This window comes from Anser brachyrhynchus (assembly GCF_964034855.1).
Source record: "Anser brachyrhynchus genome assembly, chromosome: 3".
Taxonomy (NCBI): domain Eukaryota; kingdom Metazoa; phylum Chordata; class Aves; order Anseriformes; family Anatidae; genus Anser; species Anser brachyrhynchus.
Window position 1 is genome coordinate 77,343,025 of NC_137696.1, and position 21,500 is coordinate 77,364,524.

General features: G+C 37.7%; 1 protein-coding gene across 13 annotated transcripts in view; it reads right to left on the reverse strand.

Annotated features, from left to right (window-relative positions):
• Window positions 1-21,500, reverse strand: part of ARMC2 (armadillo repeat containing 2) — a gene marked incomplete at its 5' end in the record, with an annotated part of 68,271 nt that overhangs the window by 15,178 nt on the left and 31,593 nt on the right. For all 13 annotated transcript variants that reach the window (XR_013949193.1, XM_080586901.1, XM_080586900.1 and 10 more), the window contains 4 exons: window positions 9,583-9,682; window positions 11,539-11,684; window positions 16,552-16,772; window positions 20,273-20,375. Coding sequence is in view for 12 of the 13 variants with exons in the window: in XM_080586901.1 (XP_080443027.1) it covers window positions 9,583-9,682; window positions 11,539-11,684; window positions 16,552-16,772; window positions 20,273-20,375 (570 nt within the window). The remainder of the gene's footprint in view (window positions 1-9,582; window positions 9,683-11,538; window positions 11,685-16,551; window positions 16,773-20,272; window positions 20,376-21,500) is intronic.

The window sequence follows — 21,500 nt, forward strand, 5'->3', positions numbered from 1 at the left end:
AGTTTCATTTATATAATATGTAGGTTTTAATATGTATGGCACTAAAGGCAAATTAGATCACAGATAGGAATTATGTTCGGTTATTTCATCTTTTTATACAGAGGCATTCACATGAGACACACTGTCCAGAGTGCACCCAAACCTAATGGGAAGAGTATACATGAAACCACAGTTTCACCTGTAAAAATAACTTTGAAGAAACATGTCAAGAAAAGCTCCAGAAGGAGACATTATTTTTTTCTTTATTTCCAATCTATCAAGAACCTTCAATATTTTCATATTTAAAGGGCTAAATGCATCACATACCTCATCAACATCTAACTCTTAATTTTCAGACAACTGGAGCCATGTACATTTTATTACTGGTATAAAAGATTTCTTTGATTCTCTAACGCTAAAAATCTATTCCTTGCACTGTGCTAGTAGCAAAGGTACTCAGTGTACTCGCTGAGTCACAGAACTTGATAGCAGTTGATCTTAGCAATTAAAACGTATCTGTCTTTCCACGTAAATCATGATGAACAGAGCTACAAACAGTACAGGTTTACTTATCAGTAAGAAAGGACAGCCAATTAGGTCAGTAATTCCCAATTAAAACAAGACAAACAAAGGAGGGAAGTCCATTCCAGAGTTTCCACACAGTGGCCAAATACCTTTTGTTAGTCTATCTGGACCCATCAGAAGGGGAAGGGTAGTATTAAACAAAAAATCAAGATGCCAGCAGCTGGCTCCCTATTCAACCTTCAGCTGTAAATGAGATGTGCTTTTTCATGTTACACACGGTGAGTAGCGGTAGGCAAAATTCTGCCACCTGCCAAGCAGTATAAGCTGCTTCTAGGGCTCATTCAAATCTAATTTATAAATTTGTCTTTCTGCTTTATTAGGTATCCTTGGACAGAAAAACTGAGGCTTTCTTTGCAGGGTCTGATAGTCTAAAGACAAACTAGAAGAATGTAGTTATATGTCACAGAATGGCTAAAGTTGGAAGGGACCTCTGGAGGTCACCTGGTCTCCCCCCTGCTCAAACAGGGACACCCAGAGCTGCTTGCCCAGAAATACATATTTCTCCGTTTCACACGCCACAGGGACCTACCCAATAGTTTCTACACCCCAGAATCTGTTTACGTAAACTTTTCAGGATAGGGTTCACTTAGTGAATGTTAGTAATGATGAAGTCATCCCCTTAGGTTTGTTTGTAGACACCTGGAGATCTGGGAAAGGTAACAAAGAAAAGCAAGCACTTTGTCAAGCGAACAACATTTGATGAAAAAGCAGTATATACTCTCTACTGAAAAACATTTCAGAAAGCACAAACTGAAAAAGTTCAAAACTATATCCCCCATAGTATTGCTCTAATGATTAGCGATCTACCTTACTTCTTATTACTAGTTTGAATTTGTACAGCTTCAGCCACTACTTCTTACTATCTTTTTCTCTAGATTTGAAGGACAGTCTACGAACAGAAATGTCTTTCTTTGCAATTCTACCAATAGTCAGCTTGCTAATGATCTGATCTTTGTCGCTGATAAATTGATTTGTTTAATCATGGGGTGTTGTGGGTTTTGTTTTGTTTTTGAAATAATCATTTTTGTAGTTCTTTTCAAAGCTTGAAATCTTTGAGCATCTCTTGTAGAATATGAATACCAAAATACGGCAAAATATTTTAGTGACAGTGTCCATCGCACTAAGCAGTAATACCATCTTATAATGCAATATTCTAATGTTTACCTATCTGATAATTACTTATACTCTTATTATTAATAAGAGCATTATTACTACTCTTTTGTACCCTCTGTTACACCAAAACAACGTGCTTCTATATGATATATGCCAGTGAAGACTGGCTGACTACTAACCTTGAGCTCTACATTCCTTACCATTCAAAACACATATTTTGCACTTTAATTACCACTTTTTCATTTTCTTTCAGACCAAAAAGAAAAAAAAATGCTTATACATCACAACCAAATACAATATAAATACAAATACAATATACAATACAAATAAACCATCAGTTCAGCCTACTGTCAGAAATCACACTGTAGGGAAAGCATGACCTTATGTGGTTATTCAGATTTATTAGCAGGAAAATTCTTTAATAGTTGTCACAATATTTATCCTAAAAATGGATATTTCATCTTGGAAAAAAAAACATGTTAATTCAGGAGAGAATAAATGATCAGTTATGAATATGCAGAAAATGCAGGAGAAATCATATGAGAAATCATACGAGCCAGACCTCACTATTCTTGCAAGTAAGCAAATGTCAGTTGTTTTTCCAATGGTTGATTACTATATCCCTTTCATGGCCTTGTTAATTATCCAGGACACTATTATGCTGATAAGATAAATAGAAAAGAACCACGTTATCTAGACAAGTTCTTCACAGGGTTACCTTCCCGAGCATTTCAGCAGAAGCGGTGGCACAACTGGCACTCACTACTTTCCATTCACAGTTTGGTTCCTGCCCCATGTTGTTTCCTCAGTATTTGTGAGTGAGAAACTATTTGTGTGGCTGTTCAACAAACTAGACTGGGAAGTGATGCAGGTCATAACCCAGCAAAGGACTGCTTTTTCCCCCCTCTGTTTTTAGGGTTATTGGAAGCTGGGTCAGTTCTATGACCTGTTGCATCATGCAATCACACAAACAGCTGTCCTCAGCCCAAAGGAGGGGTGGCACAGAGAGGAAAAGTGAGTAACAGAAGCACAAAAAACTACTTATGTCAGCACTGATGACCATTTCTTTAGAGGCAAAGCTACGGACACACATACACACACAAAAACAAACAAACAAAAAAGCGACACAACACCACTATCCATTTCTAAAAAATAGAAATAATTAAGAATAAATCAAAAATAAATCTTCAGTATGTCATAAGACAATGATGCCACTGAGCGGAGTTCAATAATACTCTCAGAGCATCTCAGAGGCAAACATGCAAATTGGAACTAAACATAGCTGCAGCACTGGACCCTTGTTAAGAGCCTGTGGTTGTGGTAGGCTATTAGGTGACATACTTTATGTGACTGACTGACTGAAACAGATACTGGGTTCCCGGGAGCTCATCACAAAATTGTCCATAAGCCAACCAAAAAAAACCTCCAGAAAGGCCAGTCAGTGCATGCAGATAATGCTTTGCCTAATAAATAATGCCAGAAACAAAGCAGAAAAATTCTCTGCATTTACAGGCCCCATCTGGCGGGCGGTCACCAGTGGGGTCCCTCAAGGCTCCATTTTAGGGCCGGTACTTTTCAATATTTTTATAAACGATCTGGATGTAGGAATAGAAGGTATTTTGAGCAAGTTTGCTGATGACACCAAACTTGGAGGAGTTGTGGACTCGAATGAGGGTGGAAAGGCCTTGCAGAGAGATCTGGATAGGTTGGAGAGCTGGGCGATCATCAACCGCATGAAGTTCAATAAGAGCAAGTGCCGGGTCCTGCACCTGGGACGGGGAAACCCTGGCTGCACATACAGACTGGGCGATGAGACGCTGGAGAGCAGCCTAGAAGAGAGGGACCTGGGGGTCGTGGTAGACAGCAAGTTGAATATGAGCCAGCAGTGTGCCCTGGCGGCCAGGAGGGCCAACCGTGTCCTGGGGTGCATCAAGCACGGCATCGCTAGTAGGTCAAGGGAGGTGATTGTCCCGCTCTACTCTGCGCTGGTGCGGCCTCACCTCGAGTACTGTGTGCAGTTCTGGGCACCACAGTATAAAAAGGACATGAAACTGTTGGAGAGTGTACAGAGGAGGGCTACGAAGATGGTGAAAGGCCTGGAGGGGAAGACGTACGAGGAACAGCTGAGGTCACTGGGCCTGTTCAGCCTGGAGAAGAGGAGGCTGAGGGGAGACCTCATCACAGTCTACAACTTCCTCGTAAGGGGGTGTCGAGAGGCAGGAGACCTTTTCTCCATTAACACCAGTGACAGGACCCGCGGGAACGGGGTTAAGCTGAGGCAGGGGAAATTTAGGCTCGACATCAGGAGGGGGTTCTTCACAGAGAGGGTGGTTGCACACTGGAACAGGCTCCCCAGGGAAGTGGTCACTGCACCGAGCCTGTCTGAATTTAAGAAGAGATTGGACTGTGCACTTAGTCACATGGTCTGAACTTTTGGGTAGACCTGTGCGGTATCAAGAGTTGGACTTGATGATCCTTAAGGGTCCCTTCCAACTCAGGATATTCTATGATTCTATGGTTCTATGATCTCTGACAGTCTTCCCCACTGCAGCAATCCAAAGAGCAAAAAGGACTTTCAACAGCCCTAACTGTGAGTCTTCTTCTCAGAAGGAGACAAGAAAAACTCACAAACAGAAGTCTGCTTGCTCACAAAACTAATTTGGGACCTGCTACTTGGTAGATGCATTTGGGAAGAAAGTCGGGCAGCTCCAGGCACACTGAACCCAATAAATGCAGACAACTCCCTTAGAGAGGATGACAAAGCAACTTCAGTCTATTCTTCGTTCAGTAGAGTAAATTGTGACAAACTGATTGTTAAATCAAACAGGTAAAGCAGCACACATTATAATTGTAAATTAGTGCAATTTACTGGCTGACGCAAGAGATACAAAAATAATAACAAATCTTTTCATATATATCAGGACCAGGACGTTTGCCAGAATCTGTACAATTAACTGATGATCAGAATAAAACGGGAACATTCAAGAAGAAATTGTCACCGCAGAGAAGCTAAATGAGTTCCTTGCATTGATTCATGCCCACTATGAAAGAAACTAGGGAGATTTCAATGCTGTAGTCTTCTCTGAGGAACACTCATGAGAGGATCTGTCAAAAACTGAAGTGATCACAAGCAATTTTAGAGAACAAGCTGACAGAACAGACAGTAGCAAATCACCAGGAACAGAAAATCACCCAAGAGTTCTAAAAGAACTCATTAATTAAACAGCTTAATTACTAACAGTGAAGTGCAACCTCTCATTCAAAACTGGCTTGACGTCTAAGGACAGGGTAACAAAAATGAAATCTATTTGCTAGAGAAAGATCAAAGTGTCATTCAAGTCTGGTGTCTGTACCAGACGAATTTGAAGAAACCATAAAAAAGAACAATAAAATTTATGGGCAGTTGAATAAATGCAATCAACTTTAAGATTCCTAAATCCTGACACCCAATTCTTAAGTTCTTTGAATGGATCAACAGACATAAAGGAGACCCATCTGATAAAAACTACATGTCTTTCCAGAAACTTTTGACAACGTCACTCAACAAAATGTTAGTGAAATTAAATAAGGGAGAATGTTCTGGTATAGATAAATGTTTAGAGGATGGAAAACAGTAAATTATGGTTTCCTGCAATGGCAGAATATGACCAGAGAAGTTCCATAGGTTTCCGTGATGGGACCTGTTGTGTTCAACATGTCCATAAACAACATGGAAAAGTGGGTGACAACAGTGGTACAACATCCTGCTGATGACACTAAGATATTCAAAGTATCAAAGATACAGGCTGACTGAAAAGCAGCAGAAGGATTCGTAGTCATCTAGTAATAAAATAACATGAAATTTAAATGCAGACAAACATGAAATTATGTGTGTAGAGTAAAACAGAACAGTCACACTTTTACATACAAAATTACAACCTTTGAACCAGCCATAACCACTTGGAGAGAGGTTTTGGGGTTAGTGACAGATTCCTCATGGGATTGCATTGCTCACAGGAGGTCAAAACAGCAAGTCAGATATTTAGAATCACTGGGAAACAAACTTATGCAAGTGTACAAATCTATGATCTAGCCACATTGTAACAGCCTCATTTGGGTCCCCTCATCTCAGAAAAGATGCAGGACACAGGACTGTAAAAAGTTCTCAGCAAAGCAATGTGGACACGTAATGGTATGGGATAGCTCTATATCAGAAATGACTAAGCAAGCAAGGACTCTTAAGTATAAGCAAGGTCTCTTCAGCCTGGAAAAGAGGGAACTTGAAGACTATATGATAAAGGTCTAAGAAGTTAGTGTGAAATGAATGACTAGTGATTAAATATTTCCCAACTTTTCATTTCGAGAATAAGAGGGTAGTAAAGGCCAAATTCAAAAGAAGCAACAGAAATTATTTGTGCATTGGTTAGTTGCTATGGCAACTCCTTGTCTATGGATATTGAGTATTTTAGAAGTTTATAGGGGGTATATAGCTCCATACTAACTTCTACAGGGGAGACTATGATTTCATGGAGAAGAAGTCCATTGAGTTTTGTTCCATACACAGAGAACCCCATCTGGCTGAGGAAGTCTCCAACCTGGAAAGAGCTAGGGGTTTGGCAAGTTTACATTGGAAGTATCATATAGCCTTGCTCTGTTTTTGTTGTTCTCTAGCCATCTGATTTGCACCTATTGATACTAGGCTGGATGAACCTTTCTTGTGACCCAGTGTAATTATTTTTTGCTTAGCAGACACAATTGCCACATCCAGTGATGTCAGATGCTTACCAAATGTTTTCTAATTAAAAAGACTAGGCTAAACTGAAGTATAAAGAGACAGGCACAAGTTCTCTTCTATGCAAATTTTAGTATCACACCCTGAGTTTGTGCCCTTCAGATTGAAAACAGACTCTTAACTGTATGCTGATGAAAGATTATATATACAGATGCTGGAAGGGCCCCAAAAGGATACCTAAGCTCAGGCAGTGCCTGACCTACTGACAGAAGCTTCTGCCCTATTTAGACAATCTCCCTATTCTAAAAACATAGCCTCCTCATGGCTTGTAACATTAACCACAGCCTGAGAACATCATCCTTTACATAGCTTATCTGAAAAGCTTATCTGAAAAGATACTGATCTGGGGAAGAGGAACAGTACCTTGTTCAAAGATTTTTGGAGATGGGCAAAACACCAGACTACAAAGCTGAGTAGAAATAGAAGCATGCAAAGCTCACCCTACAAGATAGAGGCTCTACAGGAACAATTCTGACAGCTTCCACAGCATCTGGCAGCCACAGAGGACTTTTTTGTTACTCCACACAAGTAAGCTCCAAAAACAACCACGAGTGAAGTCCTGCTGGACTTGTACTTCAGATGCCTTGAAAAGCACTGCTGAATTTGAGTCCTACCTCACAGATCCATCTTTTCCCATCCTCTGTACTCCCCTCCTTACCTAAGATTCTGACACACAGAGTTAAGCAAGTCTCGTCAACTCAGTTTCAAAGTCTTTCTCACAGAGTTAAATTACTTCTTTCTCATTCCTTCTGACCCTTTTACCCAAGAGAGAACATGAGCTGAGAAAAAAAAAAAAAAAAAAAAGAGCTGAAACTGCAGTGTGGTGAGAAGAACAGAGACTATTTGGGTGGCAGCTGTGGAATTCAGTGTGTGGTATGGGAGCAAGTCATTAGTCCCATTTCCAGTACTCACATTTTTATTTTCACAATGTTTAATGCTTATTTTTAAAGTCACAGATATGGAAGCACTTGAGAAAGTCTGACTGTTGGCTTTCTTTTATTTTTCCCAGTGTGTTTCTAGCTGTCATGATTGCCAGTAGAAAAAACATGAACTTTACAACCTTAAAATTCAAAAAAACACACACACTTCCTCCTTCTTAACGTATCAGTTCTCAGTCCTGAGGATTTTGAATGGTTTGAGTTAATAATACTGATTTATCCTCCTCCTTACTTCTTCCCACAGCAAACAATTTTACCCACACTGCTGTTAGTTGTTTTCTTTTCAAAAGATACCAACTCACTCTATAACTCACTAGCTGTCAGCATTTTGAAAGAAAGATTAGCAGTGCCAACTGTATCCCAGGAAAAACACTCCCCTTCTCACAGCTCAAGTGTTTGTTATATAGTACAGAAAAAATGGTGCATTACATTATCCTTGTTCCTCTTCTTGATTGTGCCAGGCTTCACTAAGCTGACAAATGACAGTTGCTTGTTTCTTTAAGAAGTGCAGTAAGAAATAACTACTCTGAAGACCCTGCATATATAATCATCATAATATAATAACTAAGTTGGTTTAATATACAAGCTATTTCTTTACTAATTTGTGTTTTGATAGACAGTTTAACATAAAAATCAATGCTATTTAGTGAAGAAAGGTGTATTTTAGAACCACTTAAGAAAGCAGACATGAGAAGCTAACTTCTGAACATTACTTAAAAACAAACAATTTGAATTTATATATATGAGCCTAGAATTCATTATGACACGAAGCTATTATGCCAGGAGCCTATACAAGTTCCTGTTAAAATTAGAGATGAAGATTAAAAGGAAGATGTTACTCACTTCAAGCTCCTTACTCCTAGTCCCATCATTTGTTGAGATTTTAATACAGTGCTCACAAGGAAAAATAGCTATAAATCTAGTGAAATACCATGCTTTCAATATTTCTCGTATTGTTTACGTAGCATTTTGCTGAGTGTCATCAAAGACTATACAATGCAAGAGTAGCCTGAACCTAGAAATACTCAGGTCTGCTGCTGAAATGTTAACCAGCAGACATTTATAAAAACGGAAGTACCTTAAACTCTCTCCCTCCTCCACATGTACTATCACAGAAAACAGGAAGGCAGGTAAACAGGAAAGGGAGAAATTATTTTTGTATTTGGCAAGAGAAGGAATTGATTGCTGAGCATAGCTGATATTGTTACCTTCATTAACTGCCTTTAACAATAGCAGCATAAAAGGCCTCCCTCCAACAATTCACCAGGAATTACTGAACCTGTTATAAATTGTACAGGCTAACTAAATGTGCGAAGCTAGTTTAGATGCTGGAGCGGTTAAGAAAGTTCCTCACTTTTAAAAATAAACATAATGCTCATTGTTCTGAAACCTTGTTCCCATTTTGAAACATTTATGCTTTAGATAAAAATTATTTTCTCCTTAAATCTTACCTGGCAACTGAGTAATTTGCCACATGTGTGGCACTCTGCTGCTACCAATGTGGCAATCTTTAAAACCATGATTCTGCAACAAAATCCCAGAGCCTAGTGCTCCAGTAAACATAATAAAGATCACTATGATACAGCAAGACAATACAGCAACACCTGATCCTTGAAGTTCTAATGAAGTTGGTGACAAGTATAATCTTTATTTAATTTTAGCTAGTAATATTGAGGCATTTTGACAAACTCTAAACACATATTTCTAGGTGCATGTTCCAAATGAGGTCTTATAGGCATATGGTTTTCTCTGGTAGAAGAGAGATATTCTGATATCTCACACAGTTAACAAGGAACAAGTTTTCCTCTGCTTTCAAATTGTTTAGCCCCAGAAAATTCACACTTCTTTTGCAGGGGAGGAAGGCAGGAGAAATCCCTACAATTTCCTACTATTAAATTTTCAAATAAACTATTTGCTTTAAAAAGTATTTTTTAAAACTAAGAAAAACAATTAAGTACTCAAAGGACACATGCAACCAATAGACAAGTTAATCAACTGTTTGTCTTCTGTATTGCTTTGAATTTTTAATCTAAGTGATTTCATTTCAATTATTTACTACTTAAAATGCTGTCAATCCTTTAAAAATTTTATTTGGAAAATGCGTAAAAGTAGGTCACAGAAAACAGGCTTACACACAATAATGCACAGACACATCAGAGGATTAATATATAAAAATAAAGAGATGAAAAAACTGACCTGCTGCTTCTGGTGTTTGCTTAGTAGGGCTAAAAATAAGATGTAACATCTGGAGCAGTCTGCTAAAGCTGCACAGAAGTCATCATAGGAAGAAAGTTTGCTACAAAGGTACAAAAATAAAATATAAATGAATGAAAGCACTTTTTTTCCCCCACAAAAGATATAAAAAATAAAAATCACTCTGCCTCTCAGAGCCACGTTTTCCAACAAGTGAAATGAATGCCAATACTTTGACTTCTAATAAAGGTGCACACAGTCACATACGAGGGCAAATTATGGAAAGAAGCAAACACAAAGAGCTTCCCAACCTGCCTGCCATTTTGACACAATATGCTAACAGCAGCATTTCTTAGTATTAAATGGAAGTACCATAAGTTTAGGGTGACATGGGAAGTCAGACTAAGAGGAATGAAGATTCCCTTCCTAACACAAGCCTAGTAGAGCTCAGTGTCAGCACTAACAGAGCATGTCTCTCACCAGCAAACATGTAGAACAAACCTTGCAGTCACAGTATTATCTCTGCATTTTCCCTAACCGCTGCTCCAGTCCTACACTGCTCATCTTTATCATTACAAAAAAGGAAATTTTAAATAAGACAAATTACTTTTTCTCCATGTTGAATTCTAGATCAAGTAGATGTCCTTGTCAGAATTACAGTGCAATTACAAAAACATTACCTAACTAGCCACACTTTCCATGGCGTTTTACCTAGTAAAAGAAATGCTCTCTTGTTAGAGGTAAATATGCTCAAAGTGCTGTGATCACTGCTAGAATTTGACTCATTTTAGAAGTAAAATTAGAGAGACAGATGCAGACAAGGTGGCATGGAACTGAGGAACAATTCACATGTTTTACAAAGAGCACACATGGCAAAGGAGAAGACTTTGCCTGTTTTTGACTGTGGAAAGGGAGGAATGATAGATCTTTATGTAGCTGCTCTTCAAAGTGCAACCCATCTATCAAGGAGAATGTGATGGATAATTTGGAGGGGCTGAATAAGGGGAAAAGTCCATACCAGGATGGCTTCTCAATGAATGTGGAGCCACAGGCAACATGACTCATGACAGTAACAAAGCAGCAACAGCAAACACTTCACCCAGAATGGTATTCATAAATTGTGTTTATAATCCAACTTCTCCTGAAATTGCCAACAATTAATTTCACAACTTCTATAAAATCCTCAAATTGTTTATAAGTCCATTTAGCACTGGGTATTGCAAGCTTGTGCTTGGTAACTGGAAGCCTTTCAACTGAGAAACTATTCAGACTACAAAAGAATCTTTTGGGGTGATTCACTCACACTGATCTCCCTCTGCTAAGCACATCTTGGGAAGCAGCCATTGAGCTGCCCATAAAACTGAGATTCTTTCAGTGCTTCCATCTGCGCACTCAAGCCCTGATCCCACAGATTAATGTGCTTGAACAGGCTGTAACAGTTCAAAACAATGAGCGTGGATCATTGTTTTTTATTGTATTTTACAATACAGTCCCCTATATAATTTAAGATTGTGTAATTTCCTGAACTTTTTTAAATCATGGCCTAAAATAGGATTAATCCTAAATATGATTAATCATTAATTTAATCATCAATTAATTTAATCAATTTAACTTATTCATGAATCATTTATGAAGTTCTAACGTATTTGAAATGCTACTTTAAAAATCTGAATCTGTGTGAATGGAGAGTGACACAATACAAGAAAATATTTTTACCCGGGACAACGAATCCAAGTTTGTATGGATGATATTAAAGAATTCTAGCAGTACAAGTAAAGACATTATTATCATATAAAATCATTAAAAACTAATAATTAAAAACTTTTCAAAACCAATCTAATTAAATGAAAATAAATCTTCCAATTTTAGTACCTGATCCTGCCCTCTTTGAGGTCACTTGAAGGCGTAATGCTGACTTGACTGCAAGCAGAAATTGACAGAATCGTGTTCCAAACTTACCTGAAAATCCTGACAATGTAGGTGCACACATCCTTATCGTTCATACGTTGCTCTAGCGCCACACAGAGCTCAGAGACTGCACCACTGCAAACGAGTTGGCATCTTGCCTGAGGTAAGTCAGCCAAGTTTCGCAAAGTAGCTGTCAGCTGCATATAGAATATTTAAAGAGTCATTAATCGTAGCTGTTTACTACAGAATCCATACTGTTTTGAAAGTTTCATAAGGCTCGGGTCTAATTTATAATGTCTAAGGCAGACTGAATATCCTGTTAATACGCTGCAGGTATGTACCTACCAATAAATCATAACAGGAAATGTGTAAGTAACAAAAGTGTGTATATTAAAATAAATGTTTGAAAATGAAGGATTGATACTGGTCATTGCCTGCATGTAACCTCTTCCTTTGAGGAAAACATGTTCTTTCCCACGCATGGATATGACCACATGTTAACTGGAAATTCAGTGAAATGCTGTGGGGACAGTTAAAGTGATATGTCAAATAACATCTGATTTTATAAAAACTACATTTAAGTCTTGCAAATTAGTACTGACATCCAATACATATTTTGATAACTGTGAGTGACAAATGAAGATGAATTGATATAAAATTCAATACAATTTATTTTCTTTGATTAACAAATTTTCATCAAGGTCAAGAGAAATCTGGCATTCAATGAGTATATAAATTAAAAGCTGAAGCCCAAGTTTATTTTGGAGAAACCAAAATATTTTCATATTGTTCTATTTCAAGGAGCTTAAAGCATAAAATAATCTATCACTTGTAAATACGCACAATGAATCAGATACTGCATATTTTGAGATTCTCTGGTTCTCTTTCTAGATAAGAGTAGTTAAATACCAAGGTCAGACAGGCAATGACACACAAGTTAACTTTTGATCTAAACCAGAAACTATAAAATTAATGTGAGATCATTTGATTTAAAGTGAATAGGGGAATTCTTCAAATTTTCCTTATTTTAAGAGCAAAGTATTAAAATTCAGTATGGGTTTAAATGTACTTTGGTAAGGCATAAAGACTATTTGTTCAAGTTGTTTGTAACCACATAAAACTCTAGAAATGAAGTATTACATCACTGAGTTGTACTGATTGCCCAGTGATTTGCAATTGATCATTTTGAAGGAAAAATCTGTCAAAGAGCAGGCTGAGTTTTTGCCTTTGAGCAGCTTTTGCTCGTAGGTCACTAAGCACTATTCTGTCCATCCTCCAACAGCTTTGCTGTCAATTTCAGCAAATTTGGCAAAAATGTACATGTCTTTAAGATACTACAACTTTTAGGAAAACTGTAGTCAGGTAGACAAAAGAAACCTCTGTGAAGAGAAAGGTATTTCTAACTAGCAATAGCTTCCTCGGTGCTCTGCTGCTGTGCAGCAGCAACCAAATGTACACATGGCACAGAAAAGCAAGAAGGAGCTCGAGGGCTGCTAAAAGTAGCTGATGTTGAGCCAAGAGAGTTGGAAGCACTGCTGGCTCAGGCATGTAACAAACTTCAGTGATCAATGCTTAAAGAATGCTTAGCTCCGTTCAAATACTGTAGATCATTTATTTTTATTAGTAGCAGAGAAAATCAAGGTAATTATAAACTTTCAAAATGTGAACTCCACAAAGGCACACTGTGGCTATTTCTGTTGAGGAGTTTTTGAATCTCTAGATTTGTAATACTGAAGTGAAAACCTACCTCAGAAAATTAATTAATACTACTACTACTAATAATAATAATAAAAATCTACAGTGATTCAGACCAAGGTTGAAAGCCTTTTGCAAAGCAAAAATATTAGAGGAACCCAAACACTTAGAAATAGACCCACACTGTAGGAGAGCTCTGTGCACTCTCTCAAACTAACCTGAAAAGTCTTTACAAAATATCGTAACCATCCACTTTGCTCCAGTTCTGCTGGACATCTACCAGTGGCTTTTTCTCCACCAGGACCACCATAGCAGCACTAATTCTGTGAGTTTTACTGTCTCAGCTCGCACTATCACAAACTACTTTCCTGCATTTCTTCATTTACTCACCATCTCATCTCTAGTTTCTACTGGAGTAATCCTTTTTTTGTTATTTAAATGATAAAACTTCATTTTATCACCACTCCCCAAATACAGTATTTCTTAAATCCTACAAATATCCAGAAATATTCTGTTGGAAATGGTCAGAAACCACTTGTTGTAAGAATCTCCCAGAAGTTCCCTAACCATTTCAAATCAGATAACTTCAGATTTACTGCCTATGGAACACCTTGTTTTCATAGGGTGGTATGACTTACCCAGCATACTTCCTCACTCATTTTTTTATAAGATAGAAGATAAGTTCTTATGTTGCCTCTGTGCATTTACAAATCCTAAAACCTTTATTGATGCACATAAATTATCAAGAATTTTACTGTAAGTGACCAGTATAATACAATCTCTACATGGCTTAGAAATTACAGAAATATTTACGAAGTACAACGATAAGTGTATGTGCAAAGTTAGTGAAAATTGACTTGCATTTCCTCTAGTACTTTATCAGGGAATCTCAGAGTTCGTCATCATCAGAACTACAGAACTATCTTACAAAAAAACAGTAAAGGCTAGACAGAAACGAAACCTGTACAGAAAGATGGCACTGTTAATAAAAAAAGAACAGTTAGTACATAAGTGAAATGTCAAGACTCCAAATTACAAAATAACAGAAGCCAGCCAGCCACCAGATGAATTCAAGAGCTACTCTTAATTTCTTCAAGCAGACAACATGATTCGTGGAGAAATGCCTAACAGCTGGCTCTAGCAATTTCCACCACCCCTAATCCTTATGTTGCCATGTGAAAGATCAAATTCACAAAACCAGAAAATTAACAGCAGATAATTGCTATTTTTAAAGGGGAAGACATTTAAGTGCTTTTCAATTAAGGAATATGGAGTACTTGTTAAGTCTTGCCAGTGAAACTTTAAATGCCTTCATTTTTGAATAAGCGTTCTTGTAATTCATAGAAATATGATCAGAATACTAGATGCAGTAACATAAAGCGAGTCAAAGACTACCTTGATTTCATGTCCTCTGTTAAGAAAAAATGCATATTATTACAAACATTTTTATCCTTGTATTGTGAAACTTCTGCATAACATATTTTGTTAATAATGAAGACATCAGAGGGAAAGTTTATTTCAACAAAATACAACCTGGCAAGATTATGTATAACACTGCCATCTGGTGATTGTGCAATTATACAGTTAAAAAATGAAGGGTCAGTTCCACTTAACTGAGACACTTGAGTTATCAGGATTTAGAGCCAGCAGAGCCTCCCTCAGAGATCACTGTGGATACTTAAGGTGTTTTTCTCTTCCAGTGTAATTTGCCCTCTATTCTTGAAAACTTGTATTTATTCATTTTTTTCTGTACATCACTGCATATTTAATCTTTTGCTACAAGCTTAAGTATGGCACAAAAACTTTCTGTATTCTGAAGATGTGAATTTTTAAGGAAATGGTATTTGATACTATATCCCTGAAGACAGACATAGTCCTGTATTTGTTTATGATGACTGAACAGTTAACTTACAAAGAAGAGATGGTTCACATTAATGTAGATTTGTTAAAGGAAATGGCATGAAAAAAGTCACCCAGCAATTGCACAGCAGCAGGAATCACTACATTTTAGTGTCTGTGCTACTAGAGAAGAAATACAAACAAGTGAAACAGTGACCTTAGTGAGACAGTTGTCAGTACTGACTTTCCAAAAAATCACTGAGGCCTTCCTAGAAACTAGGAACTTCCTAGAAACTAGGAACTAGCTAGTGTATCCAAACTGTACAAAAGACACCTTTTGCTACACTTCCAATCATACTGAAAGACAGCATAGATTATAATGACCAAAACAAAAATGTAAAATATTACAGCTTCCTTTCATATATTTGCAAATTAATCACTTTAATTCAAACCCAAATTTCTCCACACACAAATAATGGAAGAAAAGGCATTCCTGCAAAGTTGCAGGGAAGTTCAGACAGCAGGTCAAACAGCTGAATATACTCTGATTCATTTGTTTTATTAGTTTGCCATTTGCAAACTCTCCCAGGCTATGTTTGTGTAAGATTATACACACTGTTCTGGAGAGACATACCTCACAGCTCCACTAAAATAAACAAAAATCAGTAAGAGCAACATGATGATGTAAGCTATTTGTTTTCACATAGAATTTCAAGTATCAAATCCCTTGTTTGTAAATTAGTAGAGAAATCTGCCATTTAGCATAATCGCTGCTTCAGAAAAACCATCCAATTCATTTTCTTGTGAAGAGCCCAGAAGCTTACAATTACACTGATTAATCTTTACATCAATAATTGACAAATCTACTCGGCAAATCCTCAACAAATACAAAACACCACAACCTATGCATAACTTAAGATGTACTTACACACCCATTTTGTTCTGAAGCACTATGGTTTAAACAGTTTTAGGGCAAAGGACTACTTTTTATAGCCATCACTCACCAAGGTGAAAAAGTTTTGAGCCTGCTGCCTTCAAAAAGCTACTCTACTATTGTTTTTTATACTGTTGCCCCTTTCCTTAAATAATATTTCTTCAAAAAGCACTTTGTCAAATTAATGTAGATATATTTTCCAATGCATTTTTTTTAAACATGCCTTTTGCAGTGCTGGTTTATATTTATTATTGCAGTTTACAGAATTTAGACAAGGAACACATTTTTTCCTATTTATTATAAGATCCAGAACACTATAAGCACCATAAAATAATAACCAGAAATTCATTTTATTAGGTACCTAAGAATATTCCTATTAACTTCAGAATTTATGAAGCCTTTAAAACTAACTTCTAATAATACCTACAGTAATTAAATTTTGGTCCTGAACAACTTCATATAAACTTCGTAAAAAGAACTCTATTCAAATATAGGGACAACTCACGGTGGCACACAGGCGTAGCTCATCTCTTCTAATTATTTTTTTTAATTTCCCCTTGAAGTGTTTACTTTTAGAAATAAAAGCAAATGCTAACCTGGACTAATAGGTGGCCCAAGTTGGAGAAATATGCGTCATTTTCTTTTATGTTATTAATCTGCTTCATTAATTGCAGCAACGTTTCAACAGCTCCTTTGCTGACCATTTCATTAAGGAGTACTGCATTTCCAGACATGAATTTTATAGCTCCCATGCAATACAGGAGAGCTTCATTGTTTTTTTGTAGATCTTCAGTTGTCAGGACCTCCAATAAACAATCTAAAATGAAAATCATTATTCAGAAAGCCTCATATTAACATTTTCTATTTGATATAGTTCAGTCACTGGAGAGATTAACATATAAAGAAACAACAAACAACCACCTCTAACTGAATTCTTTATAGTACTTTTCTATCAAATGAACTAGAAAAAAAGGGTATTTGGATCAAAACCAAGGAATAATAATTGATGGATAACAGAATGGGCCTGACTTTCGTTTTGTCAGGCTTCAGGTACCTGTTGTAAACACACAGTAGTAATCATTAAAATCTTCAAGATTTGCAAAACTGCCTATGCCTGGAATTTTGTGTATTAGACTTGAGACGTTAAAAGGGTTTTATTCTTACTGATTGCTGAAGACTTAAAATCTCTTAAATGGATCACTAAAAAGCACAGATGCGTAGTTCACATCTCACATTTGAAGTCTATCTGTAGCCTTTTTAGCTTCACTTTTTATGTAGATAAAGTTACTCTAACACTTTTGCTTTATGCCATCCCTGTCAGATATCTGAAATGTTAAAATTAACACTTGTTAAGACAAGCCTAGCATATCTTTTCAAACTGAGACACTCTGGATTTGGTGGGTATATTTTAAATAAGTAATTCTGGCCAACATTATACTTTTGAATTTCTAGTAACTGGTTGAAATTTACATTTACTTCTGCTTCCATGTTTCATCCAGCTGAATAAAAACATTTTCTCATCTAATTTAAGTTAAGAGATTTCAAAAGTTTTTTGTCTGTTTTGGTAATAGGGGGGCTGCAGAGGTGGCTTCTGTGGGAAGAGCCCAGGGGCTGCCCCATGTATAAGGTAAGAGCCAGCTCCAGCCAGCTTGAACTGGTACCCACTGCTGACTAGAGAGAGCTAAGCCAACTGGCAATGTTGGTTGCTCCTCTGTGATAAGATATTTAAGAACGGAAAAAACTGCTGCACAGCAGCTGGGAGAAGGAATGAACAAGTGTGAGAGAAGCAGCCCTGCAGCCCCCTAGGTCAGTGCAGCAGGAGGGCAGGAGGTGCTCCAGGCACGCAGCAGGAGTTCCCCTGCGGCCTGTGGAGAGGCCCCTGGTGGAGCAGGCTGTCCCCCTGCAGCCCATGGGTCCCACACGGAGCAGATCTCCACGCTGCAGCCCATGGAGGAGCCCCCGGTGCAGCAGGTGGATGTGGCCTGGAGGAGGCTGCGGCCCATGGAGAGCCCCCGCAGGAGCAGGCCCCGGGCCGGAGCTGCAGCCCGTGGAGAGGAGCCCACGCAGGAGAAGGGGTCTTGGGGGAGCTGCCGCCCGTGGGGGACCTGTGCTGGAGCAGTTTGCTCCTGGGGGATGGACCCCGTGGTACGGAGCCGTGTGGGAGCAGTTCTTGGAGAGCTGCTGCCTGTGGGCAGCCCACCCAGGGCACAGAGTGACCGTGAAGGAGCGGCGGAGACGAAGCATTAGGGACTGAATGCAGCTCCCATTCTCCTGTGCCACTTGGGGGCAGGAGGTAGAAAAGGGGGGATGGAGGGAAAGGTGTTTTTGGTTTGCTCTAATTTTCTCTCTGCTCTACTCTGTTATTAGCAATAGGCAATAAATTACATTATTTTCCCCTACACTGAGTCTGTTTGGCCATAACAGAAACTGGGAAGTGATCTCTCTGTCCTTATTTCAACCGAAGAGCATTTTTTCATCATATTTTCTCCCCTTGTTCTTTTGAGCAGGTGCAGTTAAGCTTAGCTAGCCATCAGTGTGAAACCACCACTCTGTCTCACCTCAAACTGAGACTTTTTCCACGTATAAGGATGAAAGTACATCCTCCCAGCTCTTTCCCAGGCTCTCACCCTCTCCAACTGCCTAGTGGTCAGCTAAATCACTTGGCTTGTGGCAATGTGAGAAATCAGCTTCAAATCACTGCTCTACTCAGTGTCAAATGTGGTCTTAAACAGTCATTGTCTACTTTGGGATTAACAGCTAATTTATTTCTTCTACTGGAGATGCTCCACTGCACATAAATAGTTTGCATGGCCAGAGGAAGAAAAAGAAATTGAATCTATAACCCAGTGATAGAAACAGAAATCTAAGTGATTACGAGTATGACAAGGTTGAAGTCTTCAGCCTAGAGAAGGTGGGTCCAAAACATAAGGAAAAAAAAACAAACAACAGGAACTATCAAAAACATTCTTTCCTTCTCTAGTTTTTAAAATACAGGGAAAGAAAAGCAAGAGAAAGAAAAGTGAGTGAAGATGGAAGTGAGATCAAAAAATACCCCAAAAACCAATGCTTACACAAGCACAGACAGCCAACTTGCCCAGACTTTTTGTGATTCTTATCTCTACTAAACTGTAGTTTTCAGTATCCAAAATCTGTTGAGTGATCTCAGTTGTTCTCTTTTCTCTGAGTCCTTTCCTGTTGATCTTAATGCTGGAAAGGCTTATCTGGTCTTCACTCCTGCCAACACTCACATACTACGCTTTAAGACCATGAGTGCTGTCATGTCTTTAAATAGGTCTAAACTTACACTTTAACTTATTGCAAATGTTTATTTCATGTGCATATCTAGGCCTACCTTAATAAAACATAATAAAGTTTTAACTAAAGGAATGATCATCAAATGATATTGACTACATTTCATACACTCTTTTATTTTCATATTTCTCATATTTGCAAAGATTGTGTGGATTCAAAAAAAAAAACACAGTTACAATCAGGAAACAGAGCAGTTGCTGACAATTCTCTGAAACTGTTGGCTCAATGTGCAGCAGCAACTAAAAAAGCCAATGATTGTTCTCAGTATCCTTCCTGATGGTGGCCAATGACACAGACAGCATTATCTCACTTCTATAAGACTTTGGTGCAGACACACCTTGATTTCTATTGGTATTTTTGTTCTGTCTATCTCAGAAGGATCTACTGGAGCTAGAGACGGTACAGAGAAGGGCTACTAAAACAACTGAGAGAATGATGCAATATCCTTCCAAAAGAAAGCTAAAAGGCTGGGATGCCTCAGTCTGAATTGGAGAAAGATGTGATATGACAGCGGTTTACAAAATCACAAAGCTGGAAGGTAAGCTGAGTGCAGAAACCCAAATCCTGCAATACTATAACAAGGAGGTTTCAAACAGCAGAGAGAGAACTTCTAGAACTTGTTGCTCTGTAAGACTGTAGAGACAGATAGAATCAGAAAGTTCAAAAAGGAATTGGCCAAATTAATGGACAAATGATCCATAAATGAAAAAGGATTAGACAGGGGTATACCATCTAATGTCCCTAATAGAAAGAAACAATTGTGAATACTGGGGTAGTACAGGGGAAACTGACCACAGAAAACAGCTAGGTTTCCATGTTCCCCTAAATAACATCATCTATAGTCATGGGCAAACACAGAACACTGGACTAGAAGAAGCTTAGTTTCATGCTGTAAGCAAGTTTTAGTGCATATCTAACACTAACTCTGAGAATGTTTTTTGAAAGATGATCAATCTAACTATTGAACTCTAACATCTAAGCTATATATAATAAGAGAATACATACCCAATAATTTATCATTTTGAATGATATAATCATTTTTTTCATTCTTGCAAATTTTAAATGCAAGCTTGCAGACATTGAGAAGATTTTTTCCATCCACTTTCATCTGTGAAGAAAAAGACACAAGATTCACAACTAAAATCTACGTACAAAAATACATCATAACATTTTATAAGTTCAGACATCACGACAAATTTGTGTTCCCAAAGTAAAACTCTTAAATTCCAGCTAAAACCCTGACAGGATACTGAGTCAAACTGTAAAGTCTGCAGAATTAAAGGACACTGAAACCTAGCTAGCTTAAGCTCTCTCTAGCAAACTGTGCTGGCTGACTTTGAAATAACAGATGATATACACCTTTTTATGTATTTTCTGCAGGTAGTATATGACTGCATATCTTTTTTCTCTAATTCACTCTTACAAAGAAATTTTGTACAGGATTCACTGGTTCAGCATCTATGGCCACACAACAAAGATATCTAGTACAACAATATATTTCATAATGAAAGTTATTCACAGATGTTCAAAAATAATATCTTACAATGTACTAAAGGTCACTGAGAGAAAGGAAAATATGTGTTAAAAATTCTGATGACAAGTCTCTCCCTTTCCTCTGCATTTGAAGGGCAACTTCTTCTCCTGTTCATGATTTTTAAGTTTCCATGGAAAAATGTCTGTAATGGAACTTTTATTTTCTTAATAAGTACCATACAATGTCTACGTGGTATATGAATATATAATTATATCTTCTGATTAAAATAACATAAACCACTTTAAAGAAGAATCCTTCCACACACTAGTTATTAAAATGTCTACAACACAATGCCATGTGGTATCATTTCACCAGTGATATAGTCTATATATACTTAATAGAAGCTGAACCAGTAGGTTTGAAAGCAACAAATTAACTGACAGTTTTAACTGGCAGTATTAGGGAAAACATTCTTTTATTGTGTTAGATCAGAACACGCAAGAACATTTTGCCTAAATTCAATTCTTAAAAATTCTCAGCTCACGAATTCTTTAAAATTCTTTCAAATGTACTCATTCCAAAGGTAAACAACATGCCTGAAATCATGAAGATTCTTCAATATAAGTCCTTGGAAAAAAGACACCACCAGATTCTTTGATAAAATCAGTCTGGAATAATCAAATAAATGCAGGCTGCTACTAAGGGAGAAAAAGCAATCTATAAGGGATGAAAGAGGAACAATTTCTATGGGAACGGGTA